Below are 19,781 nucleotides of genomic sequence, written 5' to 3' on the forward strand. Positions count from 1 at the left end.
ATGAAAACGCAAGGACTGAACAGAACAATTTTTGAAAGTAGGTACTATTTGCCAAAAATCCTGCTTTAAAAATGTTATTTGTTTGCATATTATAGCTATTTATACTTATACATTTAAAAATGTATTTGTCTAGCACATTTTTAAAACATTTATCCCAATATGCTTTACAATGGATGCTGAATTTATACCAATAGTTTTGAAATTCTTTGTGTCATTTACAGCATCCTTTTAACACTTGGATATCTTTACTTCCAGATACCAATCAACAGCTGGGTTATAATCAAAGCCAAATCCATCAATTCTTAATTTTGGGGGGAAAGCTGTGGCTCAAAGACTTCTTCACAGAGCTCTCTGCTTTTCTCCTGCTGGTTTACATTGTAATCCTTATTGCTAATTCTATGATTTTCTTTGCAGTGCTGCTATTGAGAAAACTACACACACCCATGTACATTTTAATCGGCAATCTCTCTTTAACAGATATCATCATTACAACCACCGTTCTTCCCAAGATTATATCTGTGGGCTTATTCAATGACATTGCCATTTCTTACTCAGGGTGCTTCCTGCAGCAGAACATCTATTTGGCATTTCAGGCAACTCAGAGTTTTCTGCTTGGTGTCATGGCTTTTGACCGCTATGTGGCCATTTGTAATCCTCTACGCTACAATGACATTATCACTCTCAAGATATGTGCTCTACTTTCAATCTCGTCTTGGATTATTGGAATTCTAATAACCTTTCCAGTTGTAATTAAATCATCAATGTTACCTTTCTGTGGGGACAAAATGATGTTTTGGTTTTGTGATTTCCCTCCTGTCATTGCACTCTCCTGTTCAGACACAACATCCCTGTTGTTCCAAGCTCTCGGGTTGGCTTTATTTACCATTATGATTCCTGGATATGTCATTATTTGGACATACAGTAAAATAATTTTAACAGTTTGTAAAATTAAATCTGTGGATGGCCGTAAAAAGGCCTTCTCTACCTGCTCCTCACATCTCACTGTTGTAATCCTGTTCTATGGTGCACATCTGATTGTTTATATTAGTTCCACAGTAAATAATGTCCGTCCAAGTGTTCTCATCTTGATCTCCATTATCAACTGTATCCTGACTCCTTTTGCAAACCCCATCATTTACAGCTTCAGAAATAAAGAGTTAAAGACTGCTATTCAGAAACACTTCCTTTTTCCTCGTTTACATCCCCTGTAAATTCCCCAGTAAATGTTTTCTCCATTCTTAGAGTAATAATATAACAACAACAACAACAACAACAATAATAATAATAATAATAATAATAATAATAATAAATTAATAATAATAATAATAATAATAATAATAATAATAATAATAATAAATAAATAATAATAATAATAATAATAATCATCATCATAATCATAATAATTAGAAATAGCGCCTTTTATGAAACAAGTAGCAGCACTCTGTATGTGTCCAGATTCATGCTGTGAAAGGCCACAGTGTTTTTATTATTTTGAGCATCAATTACTTATATTAGTTGTGGAGGTTGTTCTTGATTGTTGTTGTTAGTGTTGTTGTTTTTTCTGTTCTAAAAAACACAAAAATTGATAGGTAGCCAATGTTTGATAACTAAATTACATCTTGACTGTTGTTCACTACAAAGGTACTGCTTATGGTGAGCTTGTAGCTGGACTGCCTAGTTAAAACTGAAATGTTGGTAATGGCATTCCATCAGTGAGAAATACACCAAGCCAACCAACATTTAAAATCATATACGGGACTGTATTTTAGTTATTGAGCCAGGTAGTCTCATGGTGGTTATGTGATGATTCATTTATTTATTTATTTTGCAGTGAAGAAAATGTATTTTTGGTGTATAATGCCTTTTTTGCAATTCAAGTTTAATTTCCAATAAAACTTGAATAGCATGCAATTTTCTGTCACACTGCATCACCCACCAACTAGTACCACATCACATATTATATGGCTTAACAATGCATTTCATTAAAAACACTGAAAATTGTGTTTGGAAATGGACTTTCAAAAAGACAATTAATTAATTGTAGATGCTTGATGTGATTTTTTCCAGATGTGTCAGAGAAAGAGATTTGCTTACTCTCAATTAAAAACATTACCCATTTGTTACTTTAGGCACTTATTCAATGTATTTCCTTTGTGAACTGTTTTAATTTGACCATAGTCTCCTGCACCTTTGCTTTGCTTTATTAAAAGAACACCAATAATATTAATGTTTTATTTATGTAGTCATCCAAAATTCTACTAAAAAGTGGTTTCTTCAAATTATTGAAGAAACCTACTGTTTGTAGCCCAGTAACTGTGAAAGCCCAAATATAATCAATAAACAGCCCATAATGTGGGTTTCTCTATCAAGAGACTCCTCAGACGGGATACTGAACCAATTACTATCCTCTGTGGAGGAGCAGGACTAGTTCTCCCAGGACCAATTGTTGGTACAACAATACAAACCCAGAGATAATTCAGAGGAGGAAAGTCATTTATCCCAGATTTGTTACTTCAGAAAATCAACCAATATTGGGTGACTGCATTTCAGCAGCCATTTCTGTGTAGAAATACATTGGAATGAAAAATTACTAAAATGGTCAAATGCATCATTCAGTTTCAGACTACTATAACTTAAATAATTAATTATAACAATACACATTTTAATGCCGCTTGATTTTAATGTGAGGCATTGCTTTTTCACTGAAACCTAACATGACACAATTGACACACAGAAATATGTGTCACTTTTCATGTTTGTCCTGTCATGTTTTATGTTTAGTTATTGTCTTGGTTATGTTATTGTCATGTCACGTATTATGTTAGTCTAGTATCACCATGTTTTTAGGTTTCATGTCATGTTATGTTTCATGTTTAGTTATTGTTATGATTTAATTGTTAGTCTTGCCATGTCATGTTATATCGTTTATTGTCATTGTTTTGCAAACTTGTTATGTCACAATTTATGTTCCATGTTATGTTATACTGTTCATTGATTTAGCATACACTTTTTTGTGTCTTTCTGCAAACCTTGCATTCCTGCTTTCTCTCTCTCCCTTTCTGTCACTCACACCCTAATTGTTTCAATTTCCCTTGTCTATTTACTAAATCTACTAATGCTAGATCAGGATTGGGTAATACTAACAACTAACTAATCATGTGTTCATGTTACCTTATGTTTCTTGTGCATGTCATGTACTGTATGTTAACACTAAAAATACTTGTGTGTTAACATACCTACTCCCCCCATTTTAGGTCAGTCAATTGAAAACATAATGCAGAGCCATATATCAGCTGAGCTGGGGGACCGCAGTTGTTCAAAAGGGATGAGACAGTTTTAATGACTTGTTCAAAAGGGATGAGACAGTTTTAATGACTTGTTCAAAAGGGATGAGACAGTTTTAATGACTTGTTCAAAAGGGATGAGACAGTTTTAATGACTTGTTCAAAAGGGATGAGACAGTTTTCATGACTTGTTCAAAAGCGATGAGACAGTTTTAATGACTTGTTCAAAAGGGATGAGACAGTTTTAATTACTTGTTCAAAAGGGATGAGACAGTTTTAATTACTTGTTCAAAAGGGATGAGACAGTTTTAATGACTTGTTCAAAAGGGATGAGACAGTTTTAATGACTTGTTCAAAAGGGATGAGACAGTTTTAATGACTTGTTCAAAAGGGATGAGACAGTTTTAATGACTTGTTCAAAAGGGATGAGACAGTTTTCATGACTTGTTCAAAAGGGATGAGACATTACATTACATTACATTATTGGCATTTGGCAGACGCTCTTATCCAGAGCGACGTACAACAAAGTGCATACCCATAACCAGGGATAAGTTCGCTGAAAGACCCTAGAGGTAAGTACAATTTCAACTGCTACCTGTACAACAAAGATAAGGACAAGGGCCATTTTTTTTTTTTTTTTTTTTTTTTTTTTTTGAACAAACAAACAAACAGAGCAAAAGTCACCAAAGTTAACTATCCAAACACTGCTTACCTAGCCAACTAAAATACTGATACACAAGTCACAGAGACAGTTTTAATGACTTGTTCAAAGGGGATGAGAAAGTTTTAATGACTTGTTCAAAAGCGATGAGACAGTTTTAATGACTTGTTCAAAAGGCATGTATCAGTATGATTGATTGTAAGGCCATGAACATAAGTCCAGTACACAAGGTTGATAGGCGAAGTCTATAACTACCATACCAAGACTACAACTTCAGGAACTACAGTACCAAAACAAATACAAATTAAAACATCCTAGATTAAGGTATAAACTACAAGAGGCTGAAGATAGACAGATGAAAAACAAGTGATAATATATTATCTCCTGCAATGGTGCAGTATGAAGAGATGAATCTTCTGACTGTGGCAAAGACTTTTATGGGGATGAATGCAGTTTTAAAATATGGAGTATAAGGTGGTGGAGGCAATTAAAAAGAAAAATGAAAAGGAAGTGAAAATTAGGAATGCATATACAGTATGTAATGGGAATGAAGGTGGATGCTAATGTCAAATGGATGCTAATTTCAAACTATACCTTAGTCCTCCCTCCGGATTTCCCCCGCCCCCCTTCCGATATCCCTCTTGTCTAACCAAAAAAAAAAGAAAAGACCTGGGGCCTCATTTATAAAACTGTGCTTAGGATTCACGTCAAAAGGTTGCGTAAGCATGAAACCTAGGACCTGCGTACGCAAAACAATAGTCTGATTTATAAAACAGTGCATACGCACGTCCCACGCCAATTTTCCTTTATAAATCACAATGAACTCTAAATGTGGCGCAGCTTTGCCGGCTTCATGTCCCGCCCACAGTTGCCTATAAATAGGCAGTGAAACGCCCCTAATGAATATGCATTTCACGAAGACGACAATGGCAAACGCTGAAAAGAAGGCCAAGAAAAGGGATTTCAGCCATTTGATTACCTCTGAAAAGCTACAGGTGTGGTAATTATCCTGTAAATGACGAACAGTTCTGCACAACGAATGTGATGATGACGATGATAATAATAATAATAATAATAATAATAATAATAATAATAATAATAATAATAATAATACACGTCATTTGTCTAGCACCATTGAAAACACAGTTACAAAATTAAAAGATAAAACGAACAAAAATTTATAACAATAAACACATTATAAAACGTAATATATGAATATGATAACAATATATGAAACTATGCTCGTATCTGCCCGACTGACGCATTGTAAACGGCATCAGTGCAGTGCAATTTGTCCGACTGTTCACCATATTATTTATGAGAATACATTTAATAACATGAAGTATTGTTTAACAATTCGTCTACATATTTGAGGGATTATTTTACAACAACATCTCCGTTTATATTTATCATCCTAAATCATATTTTTGGGCACTCCAGGGAGCATCAATCAAACAGCTGTTTGTTTATTCGTTGTAAGAGAGGCTTTTATCCGTTTTTGCAAATTAACTCTTCGTATATGATACGTGAGAGGTAATATTTCATTACATTACATTACATTACATTACATTGCCTGGCATTTAGCAGACGCTCTTATCCAGAGCGACGTACAACAAAGTGCAAATTAAACACAAGAACAAGTGCAAATAGGACCTGAGAGGACAGTATAGTTCCGAGTCCTAGTGTAAACATGCAGAAAATCAGAACCCTTTAAGAGTACAATCAACAACAATCAATTTCGATTTATTTTACACAGTGGTATCTGTTGTATATCATTTTCGACTTCTCTCGTCGCCAAATGTTGTGTTGCACTTAGGAAGGGAGAGAACCCGTATAGCGAGATTCAACAACACAACACTTTAATAAGTATAACAGGGACGAAGCACGTCCTTACAGCAGCCATACCCAGCCACAACTCCCGGCAAATCTTTATACCTTTTTAAATCCTGTTTCACTTCCCGTTTTCCTGGCATAACGTCACGAGCATTAAAGGCACAGTTTCTCATTTCCCCAGTTAATGTGCGAACGCATGGGTCAGAGTTTCCGTGGAGGACCGCACATTTTCCGGTCAAGTTCGTTTTTTATAAATGCCAAAGTTTGCTTAGAAAGTGGCGTACGCATTCTTTTGTGCCTACGCAACGTTTATAAATGAGGCCCCTGTTGTCCTTTGGCTTAGAAGAGCCCTTCATGTGTATTTTACTAGTTATGGATTTCATGCATTAAGTGCACTTGTAAATCGCTTTGGGTTAAAAGCATCTGCCAAATGACTAAAATGTAAAATGTACGTAAATCTAATGGAAATGTAACAAATCTGGGGCCTCATTTATAAAACTGTGCTTAGGATTCACGTCAAAAGGTTGCCTAAGCATGAAACCTAGGACGTGCGTACGCAAAAAAATATTCTGATTTATAAAACAGTGCATATGCACGTCCCACGCCAGTTTTCCTTTATACATCACAATCAACTCTAAATGTGGCGCAACTTTGCCAGCTTCATGTCCCGCCCACAGTTGCCTATAAATAGGCAGTGAAACACCCCTAATGAATATGCATTTCACGAAGACGACAATGGCAAACGCTGAAAAGAAGGCCAAGAAAAGGGATTTCAGTCATTTGATTGCCTCTGAAAAGCTACAGGTGTGGGAATTATCCTGATTGATTGTAAATGACGAACAGTTCTGCACAACGAATGTGATGATGACGATGATAATAATAATAATAATAATAATAATAATAATAATAATAATAATAATAATCATAATAATACACGTTATTTGTCTATGTCACGTTAATTGCACCATTGAAAACACAGTTACAAAATTAAGAGATAAAACGAACAAAAATGTATAACAATAAACACATTATAAAACATAATATATGAATATGATAACAATATATGAAACTATGCTCGTATCTGCCCGACTGACGCATTGTAAACGGCATCAGTGCAGCGCAATTTGTCCGACTGTTCACCATATTATTTATGAGAATATATTTAATAACATGAAGTATTGTTTAACAATTCGTCTACATATTTGAGGGATTATTTTACAACAACATCTCCGTTTATATTTATCATCCTAAATCATATTTTTTGGGCACTCCAGGGGATATCGTTATAGTGGAATGCCTGATAAAGAAGCAGAGGGACAAAGCACCAGAAATTCAATAATTCGGCCTAACAACGGTAACACGTTTTCTTATGAGAGAAAAGGCCGCCGTGAAAAGGGATGATTAGTGCAGTGTCTCTTTATGTGCAGGCAGACTATTCCATGGTGATGGAGGGAGATTGTGGGGCAAGGCGGCTGAATAGCCATCGGGAGGGAATGGAGCAAGAACGCAGATCGGTTCTGTAAAAATCTGACAGTAAGTTTCCTGAAAGGGCATTTGAAAGGGTGCCTTTAAGATGTTTTTCATATCAGGAGAATGGGCACGTGGCAGCTGTTTGTTGGAAACCAGTGCACCACTGCATTTTTTTATTTACTATTATTAAAGACGTAAACTAAAAAGATACAAAAAATAATACATCCAGTAGGTGGCGGTAATGTATTATACTTCTTTATACTTCGCAATAAAAACACAAAAGAAGAAGAAGTACATGACGGATACTTTCGGTTTTCCGTCTCTTCCTGGTACACATGGCAGCAGCTAACTACTGAACAGAATTCACATATTTTATCTGTCAGTTAGAATTGGATGTGGTCCTGTAACCATCGTAAATTAGCTTTAAAAAAAAAAACCCGGATATATTGTGCTCAATTTCAAGGTGTCATCTCGATTGCTAATTTGCTTCGTTAACTAGTGGGGATTTAAAGAATAGCGTCTATGTGGCAGCTAACGTTAGATGCCTCGCTACCTTGTTTACCTCCTTTGGAGGTGTTTCCACCGACGTTTAAACTAGTAACTTAGGTTTAATTGTTAACCGTGTGAGCATTCTTTGATCATTCAGATCAATAAAAACGCATGACTAGGAGTCAGAACATACATCGGTTGCTAAGTAAATATTAATGTCAGTTTGACAGCACGATTCCCTTATCGTAACTTTAAATGTATTTAATTAAAGATGCGTCAGCCCACACCTCAAACTTTATGCTGAACCTGCGTTTGCCTCGTTTAATGTTGTAATTTAACCAACTGGTCCGGTGATTTTCTGAATATCATCCCGTTATTTGGTGGACAAGATGATACAGAGTAGTTCTAGTCAGGACAGTGACAGACCTTTCGTCAGTGTCAGGTTCACCACCTTCGTTACTGGTACCCTTTGCTTGCCATTTTTGGGCTTGATCTCTTGCATTTTTATCTCGGTTTTTTTTCACTTTGAGGATGCCACGAAAACCCACTGCCAGGTGAGCATCCTCATCCACTCAAAGAAATTGCAATGGAAGGTGTTTTACGTTTCTATAACAATCCTTGTTCTGGCCCTCACTCTTGTAGGTTCCTAACTACCTCCCCTCCATCAGCGCTTCCATAGGTTTGACCCCTGAGCGCTATATCTGGCGCTTCTGCATCGGATTGCACTCTGCGCCTCGGTTCCTAATGGCAGTGGCATATTTCACATTCTACCACGGACGCTTAACTAACAACTGTTTGGTGGAGCTGCTTAGCTACCTCAATCTAACCTGCGCCTTCAGTGAAAATATTGGCCTGCTGCTTCTCACCTACGTATCCTCAAATGAGACCCACAGTGAGTAACCCCTCTTGACTTGCCTATTCAGTCTCCAAACTCACTAAAAAGAAGCGTCTCTTCAGTCAACAGAGAGGAACACAAACACCAGCAAAAGAGAAAAAACAACACAAAAAGTCTTATTGTTACCATCGTGTTATTTTGTCTTAATCATTATGATGATATTGCTTGCTAAAACTGTCAAACTACCAAAATCGGATAGCTTTGCCAAGGCTCTAATCTGCATATATGATGCTTTGTTTGGTGAATTTAATGCTTTGAATCTTTTATCTTCTGGAATGTTATCAAGTCATTTCATGTCAACTCACCATCATGGATTTGAGTGAGATTTGGCTCCATCAAAAGCCACTGGAACCAAAATTACACTGGTCTCTGGTAGTTAATTTGGGAGATATGGGCTAACAAAATATGCACTAAACTGCGTGCCCTCAATGACTTTGCATTGCAATATTGTCGAGGCCCCGGCCCTAGGCCCCCCTGATGAGAGATTGACGGGGGATGGGTTAGGAAGGAATGCATTGTTAACCCCTCGCACACGCCATCGAGGTGGTAGCAAGAATGCCCGTAAGAGGAAAAATATGTGGTTCAAGATAAATGTACAATCGTTTATGGACACTGAGGAGTCTGAAGTCAGAGGACTTAGATTTAGGGTTTTAGAGAGCAAGGCTAAAGGTCTGACTGAGGCCATGCGTAGAATGTGTTCTAGCATGACCATGGAAGATGCTCAACATGCTGAACGGGTAATTGGTGACGGGGAGTTTGGCGTTCAAAGAAACGGTAGATGTGATAACATACTTAGTTGACACGTGTGGGCTTGCTCCTACAGGGGAGGAGCACAATGCCTGGTTAAAGCAACAGGATGAGGAAAACAATGAAGATAATTGGGAGATCAAAGAGTATGAGGAGATGGAAAAATGTAGGAGAGATAAGGAAAACGGAAGGGATGTCAATACCGAAAGAAGATTAAGAGGCTTCAAGGGCCTTCCTGATTATAGCACAAATAATTTATCGGATAGATTCAAAGGACTAACAGTGGAGGAGTTTAATGATGAATTACACTCAGCTATTAGCTGGATTTCTTTTGTAGATCCCTTAAGGCGCCACAAAAAGGGGCACCTGAAGAGTGTATTGAGATGGTGGCAGGCACTAACTTCTGGCTTGCAATATCTCCATTACTGTAGGCCGCAGAGAACAGGTTCCTGTATCACTGTATAGGTCTTAACCAGCTGTTTCTTGCAGATTTGTGGAGTAATTTCTCTTCCAGGGGTTTCTTATAAGACCAAATCAGAATGCTAAATCTCATTGAAGTCCCAAAAGTGCAAGTGTTGAGTTGACGTGGAATGACCCCATACATTAATTGTACCTTAATGTTTATAGTTGCTTTCATATTTATAAACTGCATGTTGATGTACCGTGTGGATGATTCCTAGTGGTCTTTATCTGGGCAGGCATCCATAAGAAGGGTTTCGTGGTGTTCACTGGCAGTGCACTGATTCACATGCTGATTACCTGTTTGCTGTGGAGAGCCATCAAGATGTATTCAATGAGTCATGAGGTATGGTAATCCCTGCTTTCAACTGCTTTCCTGAGCTGCTACATTTAATGATTACATCTGTCTCTGCCTGCATTGTTTATCCATTCCAGTCTGCCTAAGCAAGTCTTTCTTTTTCATAATTTTTACAAAACCTAAACTATGCTCTAGTTGCTTTTTGTAACAGATCAGTGACACAGGAGCTGTGCTGGCATATTATCTTATTTGCATCTTTAGAATTGGACTGTAAGCATCAGTGCATTTATTATGATTAGTGCACTCGATAGAATTTGCAATGAACTTTCTTAACCCTTTCAGTCCCAAGCCCAGTATGAGTTTTGGCTTTGGGTGAAAAAATTGAGGAAGTTCAAAATTTAGGAGGGTTTTAATAGGGGTGGAAACCAATAGTATTGCAGTCATTTTGATTGTTTGAAAATGTACTTTATAAGGTTGAGAGTGCCATATGGGTTAAAGGCTTTGAGGTAAGTTGCTGCTAAAACATCACTCTGCCTCTGATTCTGTGATGTGATAAAGTTATTTGTCAATGTGATGGGTACAAAACATGACCGGCTCATTAATTAATAAATGAATCATTTGTATTCAAATACCTATCCGGATTTCACTCTGTAGTCTATATCTGCATGTGTTGAATATGGTAAAGTTTCCGGATGACGATCCAGACTGTCCTTGTGTCTTTGTAGGCTTTGAAAAATAAGGCTTGGGCTCACATTTAACCATGTGACTATGGACTGGGTGTAGCCGATGTGCTAAAAATATATTATCATGATATATGGTTAATTGTACCACATTGATCTACATTTCAATAGATAGAAAGTTAGTTAGATAATTTTAGTCTCAGTGAGCATGTTATTAGGTATTTATTCAACTTTTTTGACTTATTAGTCTTCTGCTGCTGTAGTCTATCCAATTAGAGGTTTGATTGCACTTTTGTAATGCGTAGTTATTTGCATTACTGTCACCTTCCTGTCAGTTTTGACCGGTCTGGCCCTTCTACTCTGACCTTTCTCATTAAGACCACATTTTTGCACCATTCTCTGTAAACTCTTGAGACTATTGTTTGTGAAAATTAAAGATCTGCAGTTTCTGAGATATTCAAACCACCCTGTCTGGCACCAATAATCATTCCACGGTCAAACAAGTCACTTAGATCATACTTCTTTGCCATTCTGACATTTGGTCTGAAAAACCGCTGAACCTCTTTACCTGTCTGCATGCTTTATGCATTTAGTTGCTGCCACATCATTGGCTGATTAAATATTTGCATTAACCAAATAAAGTGCTCACTGAGTGTATATGATATCAGATATTGATATGTGTACTTATTTCTGACATATTGCTTGCCCTGTATATTCAGAGTATATTCTTTAGTTTTTTTGCATTTGATCAGTTGCTCCAGTCTTGCCACCATGTGGCAGTGTTACTTTATACAGTGTGCAAGAAATTGGGCACCCCTGGTCAAGAGCCTTTTTACAATGAATATCTAAGTGAACAGAAATGAACCTGACCTCTAAGTAGCACAACATTAAACATTACACATTTCTTCACATTTTCAAGCAAGATTACCTTTTATTTTATCTTTTTTACTATTTCTAAATAATAAAAAAAGGAAAAAGGCCTTGTGCAAAAGTTTGGGAGCCCTGTCAGTTAGTATTTTGTAACTCTTCCTCGGGCAACTATAACAGCTAGTAAATGCTTCCTGTAGCCAGCTAAGAGTCTTTCCCCATTCTTCCTGGCAGAACACCTCTAGCTCAGATATATTCTTTGGCCTCCTTGCATGTATGGCATGTTTGAGATCTCACACAGATTTTCAATAATATTCAAGTCTGGGACTGTTGTGGCCATTCCAAAACCAGTACCTCTTTCCTGGTACTGGTACTGGTACCCTTTAGGACCAGTACCAGTACCTTTATGCTTTGGATCATTGTCTTGCTGGAATACCCAACCTCTCTTCAACTTAAATGTCAGGACTGACATTTGAACATTAGCCTCTAGAATGACTTTGGTGGAATCCATTCTATCATGGATCACAAGTATCATGGATCACAATGCTTCACAGTTTGCACGGTGTTCTTCTCTACAAAGGCTTCACACTTTTTTCTGCAAACGTACCTTCTTTGGTGGTGGCCAAAAAGTTCCATTTTGGTTTCATCAGTCCAAAGCACATTGTTCCAAAAGGCTTCAGGCTTCTCAATGTCTTCTTTTGCATCCTTATGCTGCTTAATTTTTTTGTTAAAGTCATTCTTTCTGGCAACTTTGCCATGTACATTTTTGTTGTTTAGAATTTGTTGTAATGTTGTGTTGTATTGTTGTGTTGTATTCTTGTCCTGTGAACAGTTATTCTGCAGTGATGTGTGGGTTGTTCTGAGCATTTCTCACCAGGTCACAGGCCATTCTATTTCAATTTTGGAAATTCCAGACCTCGCCTTGACTTCAACTGTTCCATTTATCATCCATTTTCTGATAAAGTTTTTGTAGCTTTCTCCTTGGTGAAAATGAACCATCTTCATTCTGAAATTCTTGGACAGCTGTTTAGAACCCATGGTTGTTAACACCAGTCAGAACAGCCGCTGAAGTTGGATACTTAAAAAGGCATGGGATTACTTCAGATTAAGAAATTCAACCCTGGAATTATACTCACCTGACTCATTGAAGCCCTCACAATTAAATCACCTTGGTCTGGGCCGTGGTAATCATCTTTTTAAAATGCAACAATAAATAATCCTAAAGGGTTCCTGAACTTTTACACAGGGCCCTTTTCCTTTTTTATAATTTATAAACCGTAAAAAATGAAAATAAAAAGCAATCTTGCTTTTTGCAGAAAGGTCTCATGTTTAACTGTACCATGTAGAGTTCAAGTTTGCTTTCGATTCATTATAACAGACATTTAAACCAGGGGTGCCCAGATGTTTTCACCCCACTGTAGATGTAACCTAGCCATTAGTGGAATATGATTTGCCTTGTAATCATTCATCTTTCTTAAAAACCAAAACAAAAAACTAAACAATATGGATGGGGCTTTAGGCAGTGCCTTATCTGTGCATGCATTGTACATTTCTTTTTAGTTTCAGAATTAAATGAGTGTAAAAGGCCTTTCTTTCCCCATTCCTCAACAACAAAATGATATGAAATGAATGCTTGCTTTTCTGTATTGCTGTTGAACCTTTCACAATAATGTGTAGCATTAAATTAATAATATTGCTAAGTGTAACAGGCCTTGGTGTGGGGATACCATCTGTGTGGTTTTCCTTTGGGGAAATGGTAATTTGTATTATAGGGAAGAGATGGCTGTCAGCCTGTAGCTGTCCGCCTTAGCTGATTTTGCCCGACCTTCCCTGCTATCCTACATTGTTTCACTGGGACAGCAACAGTGTGGAAACATTTGTGTGTGTGCATCAGTCAGTCAGTCACTCAGTCTCAGTGCCTGTCCCCACACTGGCATTGCAGTAAATCCCAGGAAGTGTGTGGAGGGAAACTTTTATCTGTTTGCCACATCATGCCTCTGTTAGATTTCCATTTGAATGTGCCTGCTGCTCACCATGATGCTTGCATATATTTACTCAGAGCATACGCTTTAAATCCTTTTGTAAAGTCAGGTACTGATACTCACTCCAGGCTCACCAATAAGTCTTTTACTGGATAATATGCATATTGGTTTTTATTTTTTAACTGCTGGGTGACCTTGTTTTTTTTTTTTTCGCATGCATGTTGATATGAAACCTGGAATCAGTTCAAGGTTATCACGCACACACATTTCTTTTTTAAGAGTAGCTGAAACAAGTGTTATGTTTAAAATCTAATACGAGTATGACATTGAAAAAATGTTCCCGGTGCCACCACATTAAAGGCAAGGTAATACGAGTGAGACTAGCTATTCTAAAATACAGCTGGAAAAGAGGCGGGGCGGTCTAACATAGCCGATGATGGCGGCAGTGTTGCTGTTGCAGTGTTTAATTTAGAAAAAATAATGATATCTTCTGTTTATAAAATATGTGTACAAAGCAAGACTACCTTCAACTTCTATTCCCGACTGGATGAGATGCGCTTCTGGCTTAATCGAGTGCTTGATGTGAGGGAGATGAAGTGAGAAAGGGATCCTTCTGCTTGCTTGCAGCCAGTTCCTCCTGGTTCATGCAAATTTCTACAAAATGGGGAGAGTGCCGGGTTGCAACATCTTAAGAAATAAGTGTGGAAATGTGCAGAGTTTGCTTTTTACACTTGTGGTTGGGTAGATCTTCCTGTTTAAGCAAAGCACACTGCCGTTGTTGCAAACATCCCGCTCCTTTTTTCTCATTTTTATGGACGGTTTACTTTACGGTGGTCAGCTTTCAGGCTGAGCATTCCACAGGTACAATTAAAAAATACAAAAATTAAAATCAAATGTAGCTTTGAAATCATATATTTGAGATTTGCATCTGTGGGTTTATTGCTAGTGGTGGAAATTGGTTTGTTTTGGCAGGAAAGGTCACTTTAGTCCATGTAAAACACGGGCCCCAGACCCTTAATGCTGGCTGATGTCTTATGTAAAGCTTTAGATGGATTCACTTTATCATTTTATTTTATTTTATATTCAAGTTTATCTTAATTGTTGTGAGTGGAAGGGTGCAGACACTGCAATGTGTGGTGTGGAATGTAATTTTTCTTTTGGTTTTTTTTTGTATTTTGTGGGACAAGGGTAGGCCCGATGGATGATGTGATGCACGCTGTGGCACGTTTCTGTTGGCCTTTTCAGATTGTGTTCTCAAACCCACTATTCCCCAGAGCAGCCTTTTGTTTTGAGCAGTTTTTGTGCCGTTGCTTCGCGCATATGTTCCAGACGTTGGGGCCTGCTGGGTAGGGGAGCTGGTGTAAGCCACAGCCCTGCGTATTTACATTGCTGGTCCACCGCCTGGGTCAAAGAGGAACATGGACTTCCTGTCCTGACCTTCTTCAGAGGGTTGAACCTCCCCAGCCACCACTTATTGACATATAGTGTGTGTGTTTACTTGCTGTCTGAATTTATATAAAATAATATAAGTTTATTTGCAGAATATGCTTCACTGTGTTATTGTGAAAACCGTTCTACAAATAGTTTATTGTGAGTATTCTCGTTTCATTTCCTGTCATTTAGCAGAAGTTGATTTGGGAGAACATTCATGGCTGAGGGTTTGCCTAACTTGTGTGCCCCTCCTTCACTCCTTTCATCTGTAATCTCCTGAGGTGCTGCAGTTTCAATACAAGTCGCCTTCAAAAACCCAAAGACAGCTTTTCAATCATTATGTTTTAGGACATGGTTACCCAGGAGTCCCTCGTTGAAAGGGTATGCTGAACGATCCCAGAGGCAAGCGGAAGTGCAGATCGGCTAGCCGTTACCGTTTAAAAAAATACAGTAGAAGGATGTGGTCAAAGAGGAAGGCAAGCCTCAACCACACTAGTTTCATTTCAAGAGCAGCTGTATAAAAAATGTTGTCATAATTATACTGCAGGGACTTTGAAGGTCTCCAATCATCTGAAAAAAAACCCCACCCTTTATAATAATTGACAACCTACCACCTTGCTGGCCCACACACTGTATTTGCAATGATATATTGCCTAAGCATCTGCTATCACTGATGTGGCATTATAAACTGACAAGCCTGTGTGTAGTGAATCACAAGCTTTGATAGTAAAGTGACATTTGAAAAGGTTTAATTGAATCATTGGCTTAATGTACACTCAACAAGTACTTTATTAGGTATTTATTAGACCTATTTTTTTGTATTCTGCTGCTGTAGCCTATTTACTTTGAGGTTAGATGCGTTATGTGTTCAGAGTTGCTCTTCTGCATGCAGCAGTTGTAATTCGTCATTATTTGCATTATTGTCACCTTCCTGTCAGCTTTGACCAGTCTGGCCCTTCTCCTCTGACCTCTCATTACGATATTTTGCCCACCATTCTCTGCAAACTATAGAGACTGTTGTGTGTAAAAATCCCAGGAGATCTGCAGTTTCTGAAATGCTCTGGCACCTACAATCATTCCGCACTCAATCACTTGGATCACATTTGGTCTAAACAACAGCTGAACCTCTTGACCGTGTCTGCATGCTTGCATATATATATATATATATATATAAATATATATATATATATCTCTATCCCATCCCTTGCATATATGTCCCTCACTCACCCCAGTAGGATATCTCCTCTCCTCTCTGTGTATGGCTCCTGGTGATGTACAGTATGTGACAACGAATCAGAAGCCGTCTACATTTGGTGCTGGCCAACAGTACCATGTTGCTGGGTGGACCATATTTGAGCAGTGTTGGTGTGGTCTGTGCACACATTGAGGCGGTTGGTTCTTGTGGCGTATTTGATCTCTGCGCATTCAAAGAGTATTTACAGTCGTATGAAAAAGTTTGGGCACCCCTGACAATTTCCATTATTTTCATTTATAAATCATTCGCAACTTCATTTTGATCTATCAAATAACTGATGGACACAGTAATATTTCAGTAGTGAAGTTAGGTTTATTTGATTAACAGAAAATGTGCAATATGCATCAAAACAAAATTAGACAGGTGCATAAATTTGGGCACCCTTGTCATTTTGTTGATTTGAATACCTGTAACTACTTAACACTGATTAATTGGAACACAAAATTGGTTTGATGAGCTCATTAAGTCTTGAACTTTATAGACAGGTGCATCCAATCATGAGAAAAGGTGTTTAAGGTGGCCAATTGCAAGTTGTTCTTCTCTTTGACTCTCCTCTGATGAGTAGCAACATGGGGGCCTCAAAACAACTCTCAAATGACCTAAAAACAAAGATTATTATGGTTTAGGGGAAGGCTACAAAAAGCTATCTCAGAGATTTCAGCTGTCAGTTTCCACTGTGAGGAACATAGTGAGGAAATGGAAGGCCACAGGCACAGTTCTTGTTAAGGTCAGAAGTGGCAGGCCAAGAAGAATATCGGAGAGGCAAAGGCGAAGGATGGTGAGAATGGTCAAATCCAACCCACAGACCACCTCCAAAGACCTACAAGGTCATCTTGCTGCAGATGATGTCACTGTGCATCGTTCAACAATACAGCGCACTTTGCATAAGGAAAAGCTGTACGGGAGAGTGATGCGGACGAAGCCTTTTCTGCGCACATGCCACGAACAGAGTCGCTTGAGGTATGCAAAAGCACATTTGGACAAGCCAGCTTCATTTTGGAATAAGGTGCTGTGGGCCGATGAAATAAAGATTGAGCTATTTGGTCATAACAAGGGGCGTTATGCATGGCGGTGAAAGAACACAGCATTCCAAGAAAAACACTTGCTACCCACAGTAAAATTTGGTGGAGGTTCCATCATGCTGTGAATGCTGGGAATCATGTTAAAGTTCAGGGTCGCATGGATTCCACTCAATATCAGCGGATTCTTGAGAATAATATTCAAGAATCTGTCACAAAGTTGAAGTTACGCCAGGGCTGGATATTTCAACAAAACAACGACCCAAAACACAGCTCAAAATCTACTCAGGCATTCATGCAGAGGAACAAGTACAATGTTCTGGAATGGCCATCCCAGTCCCCAGACTTGAATATCATTGAAAATCTGTGGGAGGATTTGAAGCGGGCTGTCCATCCTTAGCAACCATCACACCTAACTGAACTGGAGATGTTTTGTAAGGAGGAATGGTCCAAAATACCGTCATCCAGAATCCAGACACTCATTAGAGGCTATAGGAAGCGTCTAGAGGCTGTTATTTTTGCAAAAGGAGGCTCTACTAAATATTGATGTGATTTTTCTGTTGGGGTGCCCAAATGTATGCACCCGTCTAATTTTGTTTTGATGCATATTGCACATTTTCTGTTAATCCAATAAACCTCATTTCACTACTGAAATATTACTGTGTCCATCAGTTATTTGATAGATAGTTTTCAGGGGTGCCCAAACTTTTTCATACGACTGTATAAGCTGTGGGTGCTGCATGTGGACATTGTTGGCCAGGCTGGTCACATGTTCAGTGAGCGCACGCTTACGGTCAGAGCGATGTGTACCATTTTAGCAATGCAAGAGCAAACTCTCAGGCAAATTCAGGAAGTTCCAGCGCTGTTCTCTCACAACAGAATTATCGTATTTTTATTGCAAGGACGGTACTTTTTTTTTTTTTTTTTTTTTTTTTTACTGGTGCAGAAGTGGCTGCCATGTCTTATTGGGAGGATGCCTCTGCATTTGGACAAGTTCATACCTTGGTTTTCAAGTTTTTGGGTGCTCTATTACAAATTACTATGATACACAACACCTGGCGCTGTGGCAGTATTGGCACTCAAATTTCCCAAATGGGCTTTCTTCATGAAGCAGGCAGGTAAAGTAATTTGTGAAATCGGGTCATGTTTCTGCACGGTTGAGATCCTGCAGAGCCACTGAAGGTAGTGTAGGTTGTATTGCAGTGCGGGAGCTTTGCGTGGAGGGCACACTTGTCCACCTGCCGGATTTATGTAAGGTAGCTGTCTGGAATAATCATTAAGTGCATGAAGTTGGGTGTGCAAAGATTAAGCTGTGTCACCACGGTTACCCTTCCACAGTTGCTGAAGTCTTACTGGTGGAAAAGGCGGCTCTGTGTCTCCAGTGTGATTCTGTGTGCTGCGGCCAGTGGCTTTTACTGGAAGCACAACAAGTTCTGTGAGCCAGGAAGTAAGTGTGGCAGATCCGCCCATGTCGCCCCTTCAAATTCCTCCGTGTCACACTGTGTCTGTATCTCTGCCACTAACCCTCTGTGTCTGAGCCTCACCATTTCATTACATCCTGTAGCCTTCATCCTATATGATACATGCCCATGCCCACATTCCCATTCCTATACGTCCATGTCCAATATCTAGTATAGTGTAAATGTCCTAAACTCTCCTGTGTTCCTTCGTATGCTTCCAAAGGCTTTTTCCTGCTTCCTTCTTTTAAAATATCAAAATCATTTTGTAGTGTCAGATGCCGAATTCAGAAAGCGTCGCAAATTAGTCTCTGCTATTGGCCCGCAAGTGTCTGTCAACTACTGCTGGGGGCGAGGTTTTCAGATGAGTGCTGTCTGGGTGTAGGCTTTGAAACAACCCTCTATTTTCACATTTGTAACTTTCACATTACCCAACAGATTCTCCTCTCTGTTAGTAATGTACTGTAGCAAGAACATTGTTTAACCCCAAGGTTAAGCTCTACAAAACTGCAACAAACGTATGTGTTGACTGTCTCTTCCCTATCTCTCCTCTCTTTTTAGTCTACACACTCTTTGCTCTCTGCGAGTATCTGATGGTGTTCTGCAACATGGCCTTCCACCTGACAGCCTTCTGGGATTTTGGCCACACGGATGTTACCCTTGCCGCCCCACAAGAGCTGAAGCTCATCTGACGCGGGGGGTGCCTGCTCTTTCCCTCTGAATCATGGGAACCATTATGGGGCAAGGGGAGGGCCAGTGGAGGGCGGGGGGGGGGCAGTGGAGGGCAAGTGGAGGGCAAGGGGAGGGCCAGTGGAGGGCCAGTGGAGGGCCAGTGGAGGGCCAGTGGAGGGCGAGTGGAGGGCGAGTGGAGGGCCAGGGGAGGGCAAGGGGAGGGCAAGGGGAGGGCAAGGGGAGGGCAAGGGGAAGGCAAGGGGAAGGCCAGGGGAGGGCCAC

General features: G+C 39.1%; 2 protein-coding genes across 2 annotated transcripts; both read left to right on the forward strand.

Annotated features, from left to right (window-relative positions):
* The first annotated feature begins 398 nt into the window (after positions 1 to 398).
* Positions 399 to 1,211, forward strand: LOC133107312 (olfactory receptor 6N2-like). The gene has a single exon (XM_061216305.1). The coding sequence runs from the start codon at positions 399 to 401 to the stop codon at positions 1,209 to 1,211; it is 813 nt and encodes a 270-aa protein (XP_061072289.1).
* A 6,361-nt stretch (positions 1,212 to 7,572) lies between these two features.
* LOC133107885 (post-GPI attachment to proteins factor 2-like) lies at positions 7,573 to 19,564 on the forward strand. Its single transcript, XM_061217163.1, has 5 exons — positions 7,573 to 8,291; positions 8,380 to 8,629; positions 10,078 to 10,184; positions 18,709 to 18,817; positions 19,389 to 19,564. Exons 1-5 carry the CDS (start codon positions 8,127 to 8,129, stop codon positions 19,517 to 19,519), a joined length of 762 nt encoding a protein of 253 aa, XP_061073147.1. The 5' UTR covers positions 7,573 to 8,126; the 3' UTR covers positions 19,520 to 19,564.
* The last annotated feature ends 217 nt before the right edge of the window (positions 19,565 to 19,781 follow it).

Source organism: Conger conger, chromosome 13 (assembly GCF_963514075.1).
Source record: "Conger conger chromosome 13, fConCon1.1, whole genome shotgun sequence".
NCBI classification, from domain to species: domain Eukaryota; kingdom Metazoa; phylum Chordata; class Actinopteri; order Anguilliformes; family Congridae; genus Conger; species Conger conger.